General features: G+C 39.3%; 1 protein-coding gene across 1 annotated transcript in view; it reads left to right on the top strand.

The window, feature by feature from the left end:
* Positions 1–247: 247 nt before the first annotated feature.
* The window catches only part of ARVCF (armadillo repeat gene deleted in velocardiofacial syndrome), a gene marked incomplete at its 3' end in the record, with an annotated part of 28204 nt that continues 13652 nt past the window's right edge, over positions 248–14799 (top strand). The window contains 3 exon segments of the mRNA XM_009587146.1: positions 248–412; positions 9480–9907; positions 9909–10070. Of these exon segments, the coding sequence (XP_009585441.1) occupies positions 287–412; positions 9480–9907; positions 9909–10070 (716 nt within the window).

Genomic DNA, 14799 nt, shown 5'->3' with positions numbered 1-14799 from the left:
GTAATCTGTTAGTCTGTAGTAGGTTGCCTATAAATATGAAGTCCTTGATAGATGCTTCACATGATTTCCATTTACTGGGCTGAGCCCAGTCATACCAGTGTAGTTGCAGCACGCTTTTTTGAGACAGTAAATTTCTTTCTCTGAATCTCTACTAGCAAGTAAAATGTGTTTTTCAATTGAGAAAGCTGAAATCAATAGAATAGTTATAGCATGATGGTAGAAGTGAAGTTAATTTTTTTACCTGCTTCTTTAGGAACAAAGCCCCAGTAACCAGACATCAATAGCAATGATGCAAGAGCCTCAAGAAATGGTGGAAGAGACAGTTACTGTGGAGGAAGACCCAGGCACTCCCACTTCCCATGTGTCTATTGTTACTTCTGAAGATGGAACCACAAGGAGAACTGAAACCAAGGTGAGAGGTTAATAACCAATGAGGAAAATGGCAAAATAACTCGTAATCACAAAATCAAAATAGCAGCAAGTAGCATGAGTGATGATAATCATGCTATTGTGATCCTCAGTGATTTTGAATGTTCTGTTTGCCAGCAAAGCTGAGTTCAGGGGTTTTTCAGTTTCGCCTCTGTGTCTAGTTTGCTCCCTATCAGCTGTGCTGATACAGCTGTTCATGGAGCTGTGAACTGAACAGTAGAAATTATCCAGGTTAACCAAACAAAAACACTAGGACCCCTTCCCAGACTGTTTATTCTTTTAAGATTCACTTTATTTTACTGAAACAGTTCACAGCATTGCCCTGCAAACACATAGGGTGATCTGAGAATTAGATGAGTTGGTAGGGCTTGGAGTAAATTACTTTTGCAGCTGAGGAGAATGTGCTTGGAAATACGTCTTCAAAGTAGTTACGATCTGTAATAACGATATGCGATTATGCATTTGTCCTTTAGAAAAAGAAACATCCTATTTAAATAATGCCACAGCATTTAAATTCTGCAACAATCTTGTGAATGGAATTTTACTCCTGTTGCATAGGGAAAGCTGGGTGTGTTCTCAAGTGACCTGTACCTCAGGTTCAGCTGGATTACAGGTGTTACATGTGTTCTAATTTTCCTGATGTCTTTTTGTTCCCTTGTGTAAGGTAATTTTGCAGTCTCTGCTGAGAAGGTGCTGTATATTCATGGCTGCCTCACCTGCTTTCGGGTACTGCTGGAACACTAATACACCTTGATGTTTGGGTCTTCGAAATTCAGCTGGCGTCTTTGTTAGGTTTCGGTCATGTGAAAGGTTAGGGGTGATTCCCTTTGAAAAAAACTTCTGAACAGCACTGATTAAAAAAAAAAAAAAGAGACTGTCCAATGGCTTTCTGTGTTAAAAGGAGTTGAACAGAGGTCACTGCATAAATCAATGTTTATTTTTACTGGTGTTCCAGAATTGCAGTCCTCTAAGATATCTATTCAGAATATCAGATCCTCAGGTTGGAGTAAGTGAACGTTGATTTCCTGAGGTCAGCGGGCCTGCACACATTGCTATAAACTGAGTGTCTGGTTTAATGTTAGAAGATAAATGTAACTGGCCTATTTTCTCATTGTTGGAAGGAGATGAAGGTCTTAAAATAAAAATAAAACAGACAAACAAAAAACCCCAAATTTTTATTAGCCCTTCAAATAATCTAATGTATTTCATCTGTGACTTATTTGAAAGAAATGCTGTATTCTTTCTAGTGGCAGCAACAACAACTGTTATTTACAGGAAGGAAGTGATAAAATTACAGTGGTGATGGACACCTTTTTATATGTACTAATAGTAGTGCATAGTTTTAGGAGACTGCAAGTGCAGCTATGCAAGGGAATAAAATGATAGCTACGACTGTAAAAGTAGAGGAGAGGCCATGCAGTGGTCCTTAGATAACGGGACCACATGGAATGAAATAGTTTGTCTGAAATAGTCATGCCACTGATAAAGCTGCATGTTTGTCATAGCGTAAAAGGTGCGATTTTCTCCTATGTGTGGTGTACCTGCTATTTTTCCATCTTCCAACGGAAAAGGACAGTGGCAGGCATTGTATCTGCATATGGGAAAGAAAATTGAAAAAACAGCAACCCTAGAGCTACTGTTCCATTTCTAAGAGCAAGGCTTTCTTCTGTTACTGTAGTTCATTCCAGGCACTTAAGTGTCTTCAGAATGCGAGGAAGGTGCATAGCTGTCTTGCTCTGCATTTATGTTGTTTCAAATAATCTCACTGACTTCAACTAAACTATCTGGAGGTGTTTCCTATTTTTTCATTGCTAAAAAGACCAGCTCCTAAAAAAAAAAAAAAAAAAAAAAAAAAATCCAGTTGTTGAGAAGTGATTCTGAAATGTCAAAACACAGATGGGGTTAGCTTAGCCCTAACGCTGTCAGAAGAGGTGCTGTGGCTTTGCTGAGGTGGTTGTTGTCTCTGAAATGGTTTTGTTTTGACTTTTCCTTGCTGTGATAGCATGGCATAGATTTAACAGCTCTTAGATAGGAATCTGAGGTCAGATGTTTTAAAGTTTTTTTGTTTAATCACATTGGTCTTCAACTTGCTTTTTGTTTTGATAGGGAATGTGAAAATGAAAACTGTTGTCACTGGGGTTTTGTAGCACCAGTTAAGTGTCCTGGAGTTAATTGGCATTGACTTACTATCACTTCTAATAGGTATCATCATAGTGCTTTTATAGGTCGTATTAGCCTTACAGAGAAAATTAAGTTTCCTGGTACCTCTGTGCAGTGGCAAGATTCTGACCTTGCTGCTCAGATGGTGAAGGAAAGCATTCCTCTGGGACGAGAGATGCAAACACATGTCCGCTGAGCGTGCGTGTGCAGTAGTAGGATCTTTGTTGAGCCCAGAAACTGCTGTTCTGTATCTCTGCCTGTTCCCTCCCAGATTTAAAAAAAAAGAAGGGGGGGAGGGAGGAGGAAAAGAAAAAAATGCTAAAAAAAAAAACCAAACCCAAAACCTAACAAACCTCCCTCCATGAATCTGGCCTTGCTTTTAGTGTGCAGGTACTCCTTTACAAGGCATCCTTGTAAAGGAGCAGCATTGCTTGTGGTGGGAATCCTCACATCTATTTTCAGTAATATCTAATCTGTTACTTAATAATGGTAATGTTTAAAGTTGGGATGGTCACACTATGTTCATTAAATGTTAGGGGGGGTTAGGTTTATGCTTAGCTGCTTTTGCTTTTTTTTTTTTCCTTCTCCTGAGTCATCTGTTAAGTCAAGGTAGTTAGCACAACATGCAAATAAAGATTTTTATGCTCTATATGGCTGTGCTTGCTCTAGGCTCCTTTGAGGAAGGGTTTAGAACCTATTTTTTTTACCTCTGTAACCAGAAGGCTCTTCTGGACAGTGCCAGTCTCAATCTCCAGTGTATTTGTCTTGCAAAGGGAGTGGCAGCACAAGATGCTTCCTCTATCAGAGTAAGTAACACAGGTCATGTTTTTTTAAGAGCCAAGGAGTCCAGAGAGGTTTTCTAAATGTATGCTTTCTTTGCTGGATAGCTTATGTGGGGATTAGTCAACCTGTGCCATTGAGTATGTATTTTTGGATCTTTAAAAGATAATTGTCGTTTGTTTTTGCTAAATTGTATACTCTTTAGCTTGCTGGAGAGTGATGCCTCTGAAATTCCTCCTCTTGAACTGAAGCATAGCAAAAGCTGTAAATGGGAGTGCTCCTGTATGCTGCTGTTCCTTTATTTCACCCCCCTGTTGTTTCAAAACCATAATTTATAGAGGTTATTATCTTCAATAGTGTATTAAGTAAACAACCTTAATCCAGAAGCATTGACAGTTTTGCTATGCTTTTCCCCACATTTTTGAAGATGCCTGTAGCAGTGAAGCAGGAAGAAGGCATAATAGAATTTAATATTTTACATATTTTAAATAAAGAACATCTGCCTTTTCAAAATGAGATATCTCTCAGTAATTTTCCCCAAACTGTTCTTCTCTTAGTACTGTACTGACTAAGTCCCTACATAACATTCACTGCACAAAAGATGTAGCAGATAATACTTCATTTCAACTTTATAATCTCTCTGGAAGCCAAATACCTATCATGCTACAACAGTGAAAGTCACCTTGGGGAGAAAACTACCACTTCTTGCCTGTCGGCTGGAACACTGCCACGTGTTAAAGGGAGCCTGTTTGTAAGTGGCTCAAGAGAACCCAGTAAAGCAAACTAGATTTGTGTGTGCTTGTGTTAATGTTTGCTTTTTTCTTTCTTCAGGCACCTTTTATTTTTATCTTTGAAATGCTAAAAGATTGAAGAGATTTAGGTCACTTTTATTCATTGAGAATGATGTTTAACAAACTGTGAAATCAATTTGTATACAAAGTTGTTTTATTTCCAGTCCACCCATTTGCCTTGTGCTTTCTAATACTCAGCAAGGCCAGATCTTTCCCAACAGCGATAGAGCTTCCAGCTTCCTAGCACCAGTGATGGGAAAGTGCTTGCGACTGAAACTCTTTGGTTGTGGCGGTGCTGGGTACCCTGAGATGCAGTTCTTTGAAACTTTGCAGAAAATTCAAGGGAATTAGGTAATAGAACAGGAATGGATTTCAGCCGAAGTTGAGGGCCCTTTGAAAATGTGAAACATTAAGCTTAAAATTGAAGGGGAGAAATTTGAGCTGTTGTTTTGAAAACCTACAGGGCGAGTTCTTACACAGCATTTAATAGAAAGGTAATAGCTTCAACCTGCTTGGGCTGATTAATTTTTACAGTCCGTAGTTCAAAAATAAGCTCTCAGAAATGTAAGAATGTTTTTATCCTTGTGCATTCCTTCTCATCTGTTTTTTGTTTTATTACATAGATTCAACAAAAATTTTAGCCCTGTCAGCTTTTATAATGTACTTAATTTATCAAAAAAAAAAAAAAAGGGCAAAACAAAACCAACTTCAATAACAAAATGGAAGGCAAAAATTACAGGTTCTGGTTAAGATGACTGCATTTGACTGTGATAACCCACTTCAACAGAAATTTCAGTACAGTCTTTTCTCCTCTTGTGTCTGAGCACTGTGCACTTTGAGGGATCCACTTGTACCATCTGCACATGCATCCAGTAAGTCCAACTGTTGGATATTTTCATGTTGTTCTCCCATCCTTCAAGACAAATAGAAGGATGAGGGACAGAAAAATACGGAAGCTGCTTCAAATGTGTGAATATTTCTTTTGTGTTCTGTTGGCAGATGTATTTCCAGAAACAGAATTAGTGAAAACACTATCATGGGGCCTGTAGGGGGATTATTTAACAAAATAATTGCTATTTGGGGGGGAGAACAATGGTAAGGTCAGTAAACCTGATGTGTAGTTCTATTCTGGGGCAGGGGGAGCACCAATGAAAGCACCCACTTGCAGTCTCATAGGATTTTGGTTCCGGAGGGCTTGAATAAGTTGGTATATTAGAACTTCTTTTAGTGTGATTGAAACCTTAATATAGTTTTAGAGGAAATAAAGAATTGCAAATATATTTTAAGCATACTCAGACAACCTCTTCACAGGGAAGTAATCTGAAGTTTTTATCTGATACTCTGAGATTGTAGCACTGAAACACTTGAGCACCTTTTGATTTGTAATCGGGCTGAAAAACCTCTTTAAACAGGTTTTCTTTAGAGATGGAAAGTAAACGGAGGAAGTCAAATTACACTTTCTCAAAGTAACTTGTATCTCTAAATTTTTCGTTAGAGCCTATCTGTAGTGAGGAGTTCATGCTAATAAATCTTTTTCAAGATTGGGTGCATCTGAAGGATCAGGTGTCTCTCAGATAAGACAGTCTGCTGGGACTCCCATTTGGAATAGCTTCATTCTCTCTGGCTAATGCATCAGTACTAAAGAAACCACAAAAATGTTGGGAGAGATTACTGTGCTGTCAGCTGCTCAAGGCTGCCTGTGTTCTTTTAAGAAATATAAAGGAAACATTCCCTTGAGCTGGATTTCCTGAAATAAAGATGTTTGGTCTGTTGGGTGGTTTGTTTTTTTTTTTTTTTTGCTTGGAAACCTAATAAATGGACTTTCCTTTGTGTGCTGGCTAATTGCTTCCAAAAAGCTTCCCTTTATTGTCCTGTAGGCAACAAAGTCTGTTTATCACATGGTAAATCTTCTATCTCAATGCCTACCCCGACAAATGAGGCATGAACGCAAATACTCCCTCTCTCTCAAAATATAAAAAGACTCGATTTGATTGCCCCAACATAACACCTTTAGCATTATTAAATGCTTTTATGCTATGAGAAATGCGTACTTTAATGCTTGAGTGAAATGTTCCTTTTTATGTGTCTGACAAGGGGGTTTTGATTGTCCTGATTCTTTCCACTCGTTAACAGGGGCAGCATTCAGAAAATGATAGAGGTGAAGCTGTGCTAACATTGTAAACTTGTTCTTACATGTGCTGGCTGACACTGTGTCTTTTTGACTAGCTATAGCCATTGAAAACTTGTCTGTGCTAGTCTTGAAGACGGGGAAAAAATTGCAAATGAATCTCCTGCATTCTGTGTTGGTCATATTAAAAAAAAAAAAAAAATCTCTGTAAATACTCTGTAGAGTACCAGAGCATGGTGAAAAACTCATTAAGTGTAACTGGTAAGTCACAAATTGTTTAGGAATTGATTTTCGAAGTGTTCTGAAATTCTGCTTCGTCTTTTTTTGTGTACATGTACTGAATAGTTGTAGACAATTGTCCTTGCCATAACATTTCTGCATTGTGTTACCTCATTCTGTTTAACAATAACAGTGATTCTCCAAAAAACATCAGACAGTCAAAAATGAGCAAGAGTCCAGAATTGGCAGTAGGAACGCTGGGTGAAGACATACAGCAGCAATGCCTCTGCTGCAAAGCCTTTGTCCAAGGATCGTGCAGGTCAAAGCTTGTTCCTTCTTTCATGCTATTGCTGCAGCCAGACATGGTTTATTAGGTATCTTGCATTGTCTGATCGTGACAATTTTATGAAAAGTTACGCATGACAAACTATGCATGCATGGCAACATATGTCCTGAAAAGAGAAACTCGGGATTAGATTTAAAATATCTGGCTCCTATTGAATAGTGCTGAAAGAAAGGGCTTCGTGAGGTTACGCAAGTGCTCTTCCTGGCATCTAGAAAGCTGCTTCTTTGTTCCTTCCTGGGCAGAAGTATCAGTTTCTGATTCATCAAATTGTTGAAATGCTACCTTCCTTCCTGTTATTCCCGTTACTGGTTCCCAAATTCAAGAATGCAAAGGCCCAGCACTTTGCATCCAGTTTTGTCATTGCTTTGCAAAACTCGCCTATTTCAGGCCTGAGAACTGTTGCTTTTTCTACTCTTAGAAGATCGCTTATGAACATATTACTTTGAATAAAACTTTTGTTTCAGACTTCAGTAGGAGAATACTGAGCTGTGTTGCCTTGTGTATATCCACTTTACAAAGAGCTACTGTAATCTACGCCAGCTCTTTTTCTTCTCTAAATGCTGTCTAGTTGTATAAATGCCGTGACAGTAGTCATGCCGATAACTGAGTGGAAAGTAGAAGTATTGTGCGCAGGTAATAAGCAAAAACCGCGATTGGGTTCTATGTCATGAAATAAATGTTTAGTTTCTAGTTTCCTTTCTTTTAGTTACTAAAATGTGTGCTTTTTAAAAAAGGGAAAAAAGAAGATTTGGACGCATGGAAGCTAGCATCTTTGGGTTGAAGAGGAAAATTCTTTCAGCTCTGGCCCACATTAGATATTGAGGTTATGTTGGTACCTGGCTATGCTTTATTCAGCATCGTGATGCTGTTTAATGCTGTTGGTGGAGAGCCATTTGTACTGCTTTCAGTCTTGCGGGATTTCATTACTTCATTAGGCTGAAGTATCATTTGCTCACAGATGTCTTTAGGAAGAGAAATGCTGTTTGGGTGAATTTTTTCTCTTTGGGGTTTCTGTGTGAAAACATCTGGCTAGAGGACATGTCTGGAGCCGCTTGAAGAGATGTACTCTTAATTATTTTGTTTTAGCAGCAGCTTGGCTAACCTGATGCCAATCTAAATATTTAAATCAGAGGCTACAGGTCAAAATATTTATTTGGACTTCAGAGCCACTGAGCAATCCAGGAATACATGTTACAGTTACTGTTTCTCTTGATGTACACATTTCATTCTGCGGCTTACATAAAGAAAAGCGTCATTTACTGATGCTTATTTACCTCTGTAATACATCCAAAATATCTCTTAACAATTCTGTTTTGTTCCTCCCCTCCCTGTGTGTAGTACTCTCTGGTGGATTGATTCTCCCTCTCATCTTTGTGGGTGTGTTGTTTTGTTGTTTGGTTGGGTTTTTTTACAGAGGGCTGAAAGTCGGCATTTACTAGAGTTAGGGTAACTTTTTATAGGCTAAAGTAACTTTTTTTGGGTTAGGGTAAGGATAGATTAGCTTCTGCTGGACTTTGTGTTTTCCCCAAAACAGCTTTTGCTGGTCACTGTGGAAGACAGTACAGAAGTTGATGGACCCCAGATACCACCCAAAACAGAAGGTCCTTTGCTAGTTTGTGAATAGTAGTGGCTTTTGTCTGCCACTGTCTTACACAGATTACCAGACCTTTCCCATGAAGGCAGAACGTTCTTGGAAACTCTTGAGGAGTCTTTGTTCTTACCCTTTAGCAAGAAACCCTGAACACAAGTGCCCTCTGGACACTTACTGTTTCAAGTTTTTGTCAGTTATGTGAAATAGTCTAATTCTATCTGTGTTGAAATGAGATGTGATTTATAGAACTAAAAGATAAAGATGTATTTGCATACAGATTTTTCTTTAATGTTTTAAACAAACTTGTTGAGCCTGATATGTTTAGGGTAGTTGCAGTTGCAAAAGCTGTGTAGCATTAATGTTCATTATTGCCAAATAATGTCACCAAAATAATGGAATAACACCAAGTATCTATTGGGCTTGTATGGTGATGGTTGGATATAAGCATATCTTAAAAGATAAAGTAGTTGTGCTGTCTAAAAGCTAGAAGCCCAAAACTTTTCTGTTTGAGATCGTGGTTTCCTAAATATTACTGCCAAATTTGAGCTCCATCAAGTTACACAGTGGTACAGATCAGGCAGGAGCATATAACTATATTTCTGTCAAACTAGAGAATGTGATGTGGTATTGTGGGAGGAGAGGCTGTGGCTCCTCAATATCGTAAATCTGCTCTAGGAAAGATGCCTCCTGAAAACGTTTTGGGCAAATTTGAACTGGTGTAATGACCTTGCACTGCTTCCACGCACTGTCACATGGCTGCAGTGTTTTTTATTTGATAGTAGGAGCCCCAGAGCGCACTTAACTCTGGCTCTATGACCTGTCTCTTCAGCTTTTTATAGAAATATTTTCCCACTATTAAATCCTAAACCTAATAGATGAACTCATGAGGACACCAGTGCTTCCATTCAACAGGTATGTCACTGTAGTATGCTTTGTGATGCTCTCTCCCTATTTTGCTGTTTTAGCTCCCCGTATGTCTCACCACATTGTGCAGCAAGGAGAAAATTAACATATTTATTCACTACTTCTTCACAGGTTACCAAAATGGTCAAAACAGTCACCACCAGGACAGTGCGTCAGGTGCCACTGGGGCCTGACGGTCTGCCATCAATGGATGGCTCGTCTCCCATGGGCAGCTACACAGATTCAATAGACAGAAGGTACATGAAGAATGGGGAGCGGTACATCACACCACAAGCATCTTCCACGTTAACCAGATCTTACAACAGCTACAATGATTCTTACCCTGAAAGCCACGAAGGCCAGTATCGCCCTTATATTGGTCGTGACGGTTATGGAGATCTATCTGATAACTATGGTAGCTTGTCTCGTGGTGTCAACTACCGTCCTCGCTATGCCTACATGCCAGGAAACAGCTACAGGCCAGATGATGGTAGCTTCACTTTGCCAAGCAGAAGGGATAACTACGGTCCTGTTGCCCAGCCTCAGGTGCCAGTGGGTCCCCCCCCAGCCAGAACGCTTCCAGCCAGAGCCCTATGGACTGGAAGATGATAACCGCAGCCTTGGAGTAGACGATGAAGGATATGAACTGGATCCTGATTACTCCACTGTGAACCGGAGGACTTCTGCAGGTGTGCCAGAGAGAGGAAGACCTCACAAAGGAAGGTAAAACCCATTTGTTTTTTACAATGCTAATCTGCAGCTGTTTTGCTTAGTTGAACATGTACATTTGAACTCTTAATGGTCTGGTAAGTTCTTGACAGAAAAACAGGTAGAACCCATCATTTCATTAGCCCATAATGACTGCAAAACGCACATGAAATACAGAAGGGAGTGAGAGTAGTGCTCAAGAACCCTCTCACTGTGTTTCTGGGCTGCTTAGTTTCGGTTGAATTTAGAAAGAAAGAGATGATCTTGTAGAAGAGGGCTAAGTTACCTCTTTTTTTCCTCTTCCTAAAAGAGTTGTGACTGCATTGTCTTGTCCCAGAGCCATCCCCCACTAGCACGGTGAAAAGCGGGATTTGTAATCTGTGAGACCTCTGACAGGTCTGGTTATGCGCGCATCTGCCATACAAAAATTTTGAAGAGCTAGTTGGGGCTGATACCTGGTGGTAAAGGGATGCCTTGTTATGCAAAGGCCATCTTGTGAGGTGTTTGACAGCCTCAGCTCCCGATCCTGCCCTGACCGCACACCCTCAGCTTCATGACCAGGTTGTGCTGAACCTCACTGAAGTACTTGAACATTTTGTAAGACCAGAACATTATTTCGTCCTGTGCCCATATAAAGGGGAGATAAGAGCGTTTGTGTTGCACTTAATGTAACTAAAGTGACCAGTCACAAATTACTTCTGGTTCAGTCCCCTTTCCAAGGGATGTTCTATTTTATGCCATATTTTCTGATATTAGTTGTTCATGCTGGGCTCGCAGCTATCAGCTCTTGCATTTGGAGGAAAAAAAAAAAACCAAGCTTGGGAAGAGAGTCTTATTACTCAGCTGAAAGTCATCTTCTGAGTATGAACCTGCAAAACTTGTATACTTTGTTTTCCAAGCAGTATACAAACTTTTTCGTGTGCCTGCATGAAGTTGTATCCTCGTGATTCATGTTTTGGTATGGGTTTAGTTCTCATTATTTTCCTTTCAATTTAGAGTAGTTTCCAGAGCTGTAAAGAGAGTCTGGAAGCCACCTGCCTCTGTGTGTGTAGATGGTCTTTAGACTTAATACTTCCAACTGAAGGCTTCACTTCATCAGCAGTAGCTGTCGGTGGGATTTGGGTAGGCCTTTTCGTTCTCTTGTCTTGGGAGCACTCCTACTTGGAGATGTTATGTCATTTGTGGTTTCATTCATACTTTCATAGCTCTATCTTCCTTCCTCTATCTCTGGAAGTTCATTTTAAAGCTAAATGGAATCAAGCACCTGCAAATTTTTAAATCTAAATATAGATTAAATCTCTATATTTAAACAAAAAAAAAAAAAAAAAAAAAAAAGAGAGAGAAAAGGTATCAAGGCATATCTCCCAGAAACCCCTTTAAGGCCATTGTGACATCTTTGATCTTGCAAGCTTACCGACCAGTGGAACCATGCCAGTGTTTTATGGGGCTAATGGGAATACCTGCAGCCAGTGGGTGCCAAAATGCTGATCAATCTATCAAACTTTAATTGGTGCTCCCCTGCATCTAAGCAAGTTTACAGTTCTCGTTAAAAACAGTCAGGCAGCAGTGCTTTTAAATTTTTATTAACATTTTTCAAACTGTATGCATGATGAATAACTAAATGTATTCTTAGAACCTACTCATTTGCATTTTTAAAGGTTTGTTTGTTGTGTTTTTTTTTTTTCTTTTAAACATCCCTTTGATTTATTGTTCCTTGCAGTTTGGATAGGACCAATTCACAATTTTTGTTTTACATTTCTTTTGTTGTGAGTTTTTTTCTGTATTAATATGATCAAGAGGCTTTGACAAGTAATTAGCCTGACTGTGGCAGCAAACTTTAGCTGGTGAGAACATAATATTGTATGAGGGCCTCTTCATAAGTAGTTACTTTTTGACGTTTCAAAGAAATACTTGAACAATTCAATAAACCTGCATTTCAGATATGCTACTGATCTGCAAGAAGCTAAAGACTACAAATAGTGCTTTGTACTAGATGAGGATAATTACTACTTGATTATTCCTCTATAGGTTTTTTTTAAAGTAAGTTATTCCTTGTGAAAATGATTAAATGAATGTGATAAATTGATGGCACTTTTGATTTCAAAAAGTTTGTATGTGTAGAGTAGGTATAATAACAACACTATTGGAAGCTTTTCTACATCGCACCGACTTTCAGTTTGGGCATCTTCATCATGTCGCAAATGGAATTCTTCTGTTGTCTAACTCGCTGCGGAAACTTAAGTTATTCTCTCATTTTCTTCCCAGTAAGTGCTGCCCTCATTTGTTAATAGTTTAAAGGTGGAATAAGGATCCTTATTGTCAGTTCCTAGTTTTGATGCTGTTGTGTCTGAGAGGACTGAATGGAGGTTTCTCATCTCAGTCTGTGGTAGTGAGTCTTACCCGCTATGTGATAAGGAGGCAACCAGCTGTGTCTGGAGGGGATCCTAGTCAAGGGGATTACAAGTACAGATTGTTCTTTCCATCCCTTGTCTGCTCCATTTGATCACAGAGATAAATATCTATTGTGCTTTCCTTCTGTCATCACCAGCCTCATTTTAAGCTACTTGTATTTCATTTTAAATTGGGGAAAAATGTGCCTCCTCACAAACATCTACAAATCCAGATAAGTGCACAAAGGCAAATATTCTCTCTGTCAGCTCTTTAGTGCTTGTGGCTGGGTTTGTTTCTTGTTTTCTTTTATACTGAGTCTTTGCTGTAAGATACATTATTTTCTGCAAGAAGAATACCTGGCACTTAATGTTCTTTTCCTCAGCATGTGCTCTGGTTTGGTTTAAGTCAGATTGCATAATAAACTGGGGTGAGAGAAAGGCATTTGGGGTGTATAATACTGATTTAATATTACTCAAATTTACTTTTGAAGGTATTTACACATCTTTAATTGGTTTTATGCCCTTTTTTTCTTCATTTGGTAGGTTGCCTTTATTAAATTAGGAGTTTTTTTATTATAGTCTTTAAAAACATGTAGTCTTATGGTATTGCTAAGTGTTTTATATACAGTACTTTTCGAAAGAGAAGCAGGAAGTACTGGATATTTTTCATTCAGAAAAACATCCCTACTATTATTCGAATATTTTTTACTCATTAAATTGAAGTTTACACAAATAAGCAGGAAAAAATGGCAAGTCATAATTAATCTTATTTTTTTAAATTATCTTCTCTTCAACTTTTCATTTCTTGCCTCTGTGGTAATTTGTTTCCAGAGTGGATCACTACAGTTTGCGCTTGTACTAGCATTCGTGGGACTTCTTTTTTCCTAAAAACTCTGGAGCAGCTATTGCCAGTGTTACTATTCCAGACTAGACAGGATATGAATTTTTAATGTTGACTAAATCAACAACAAAACACTTTTCTGCTGTTAAATTTTCTATGGCAGAAGCCTGACCTAAGTGACTGAGACTATATTTGGTGGTCACTTCATGGTCCAAATTATTATTACCAGGAAGCAAACCAGATTTTAGATTAAATTGCTGTAACACGAGGTCTCTCTTGCTTCTGTTATGTATAGACAGTGCGAGAATATTGGTATCACATACACGTTAGTCTCATTCTACTTCTGGTGTCTTTTTTCAATCTAGAATATAAAGGCTTATATTTGTAGATAAACCTCATCCATTTCAAGTGTGGTCTCACAGCAGCACCCGTGCGGGCATCCTTAAGGCTGGGGAGGTATCTGTCACTGTAGATCGGCCTCTTTGGTTTAATGACCAACCGTAAGTGTAATACCAGGATGGAGGCAACGGTGGGATGTTGTCTAGTTTGGGGCAGGAGTGTATGGGCATGCCTGGGCAGAACAGGGTGAAGCAAAAAATGCAGTCGGTTTGGAAAAGATCGGTGTTTTTCTGAGGCTCCTCCTTAGAGTGAATTTGATCTCAGTTTGTTGATCTTCTGGTAGCAGAAGACTGACGTGTGGCTGAGTTTTATGTGGCAGGCGGCAACCTGAGTCAGCTCATCCATTAGCAGCTTTTAGGTGGTTCCAGTCAAGGGGATTTTGGTGTTTTAACCATATGGCCCGTAACTCAGACTTGGCTCAGCAGAGGATTCAGTCCAGTTTTGAATCCTCTTGTGCGTCCTCCTGTCAGAGAACAGAGGCTGGCAAAAGTAGGACCTCATTCTGCAAAGTCTTTAGGTTTCCTCTTCAGCGTGCGGCACTAAGTTCACTACTGAAAATCCCAAGCCTTTCTGGTCTTTTATCCTAAGCAGACACCAGCTGCAAACTGTGATGAATGTAACACTTGTATAAATTGTTGAGGATTAAACGTGTAAATCCTTCACCTGTTTACTCAAATGTGCCTATGTTGAAGCCACAAGGAAGATGATAAATCCACAAGCTCACTCCCAGTTTTTATCTATGCTAGAACACGTTTTGATCAATTCCCTGAGACAGGTGATTAGTGGGACCCATGGCATCCTAAAAACTCAGCTGCCTTGCTGCAAACAGATGGAAGGCAAGATGCTTGTAGTCAGCAACTCTGGCATACTACCAGATCTCTTCAGTCCCGAGAGCAAAGAGCTCTTGGCCTCCTGAGCACAGACGACTGTATCTGCTGAAGCTCTCATTAGTCCTCCTCCTGTGTCAAGTGGCTTGCCTTTCCAACGTAGCTGCTCTGCTGGTGTGAAAGTGAAAAATTGCATTTGGACCCCCACCAGTCCCAGTCAGAAAGATGATTTCTTTACTCTCTGTGTAAATGTGTTGCTGATTTTACTCATTTGTCTTCAGAAACTG

This window comes from Fulmarus glacialis, unplaced genomic scaffold (genome assembly GCF_000690835.1).
Source record: "Fulmarus glacialis isolate BGI_N327 unplaced genomic scaffold, ASM69083v1 scaffold27450, whole genome shotgun sequence".
In the NCBI taxonomy this organism is placed as follows: Eukaryota; Metazoa; Chordata; class Aves; order Procellariiformes; family Procellariidae; genus Fulmarus; species Fulmarus glacialis.
Note: the sequence above shows the minus strand (reverse complement) of the source record. Positions and strands in the feature narration are given on the sequence as shown.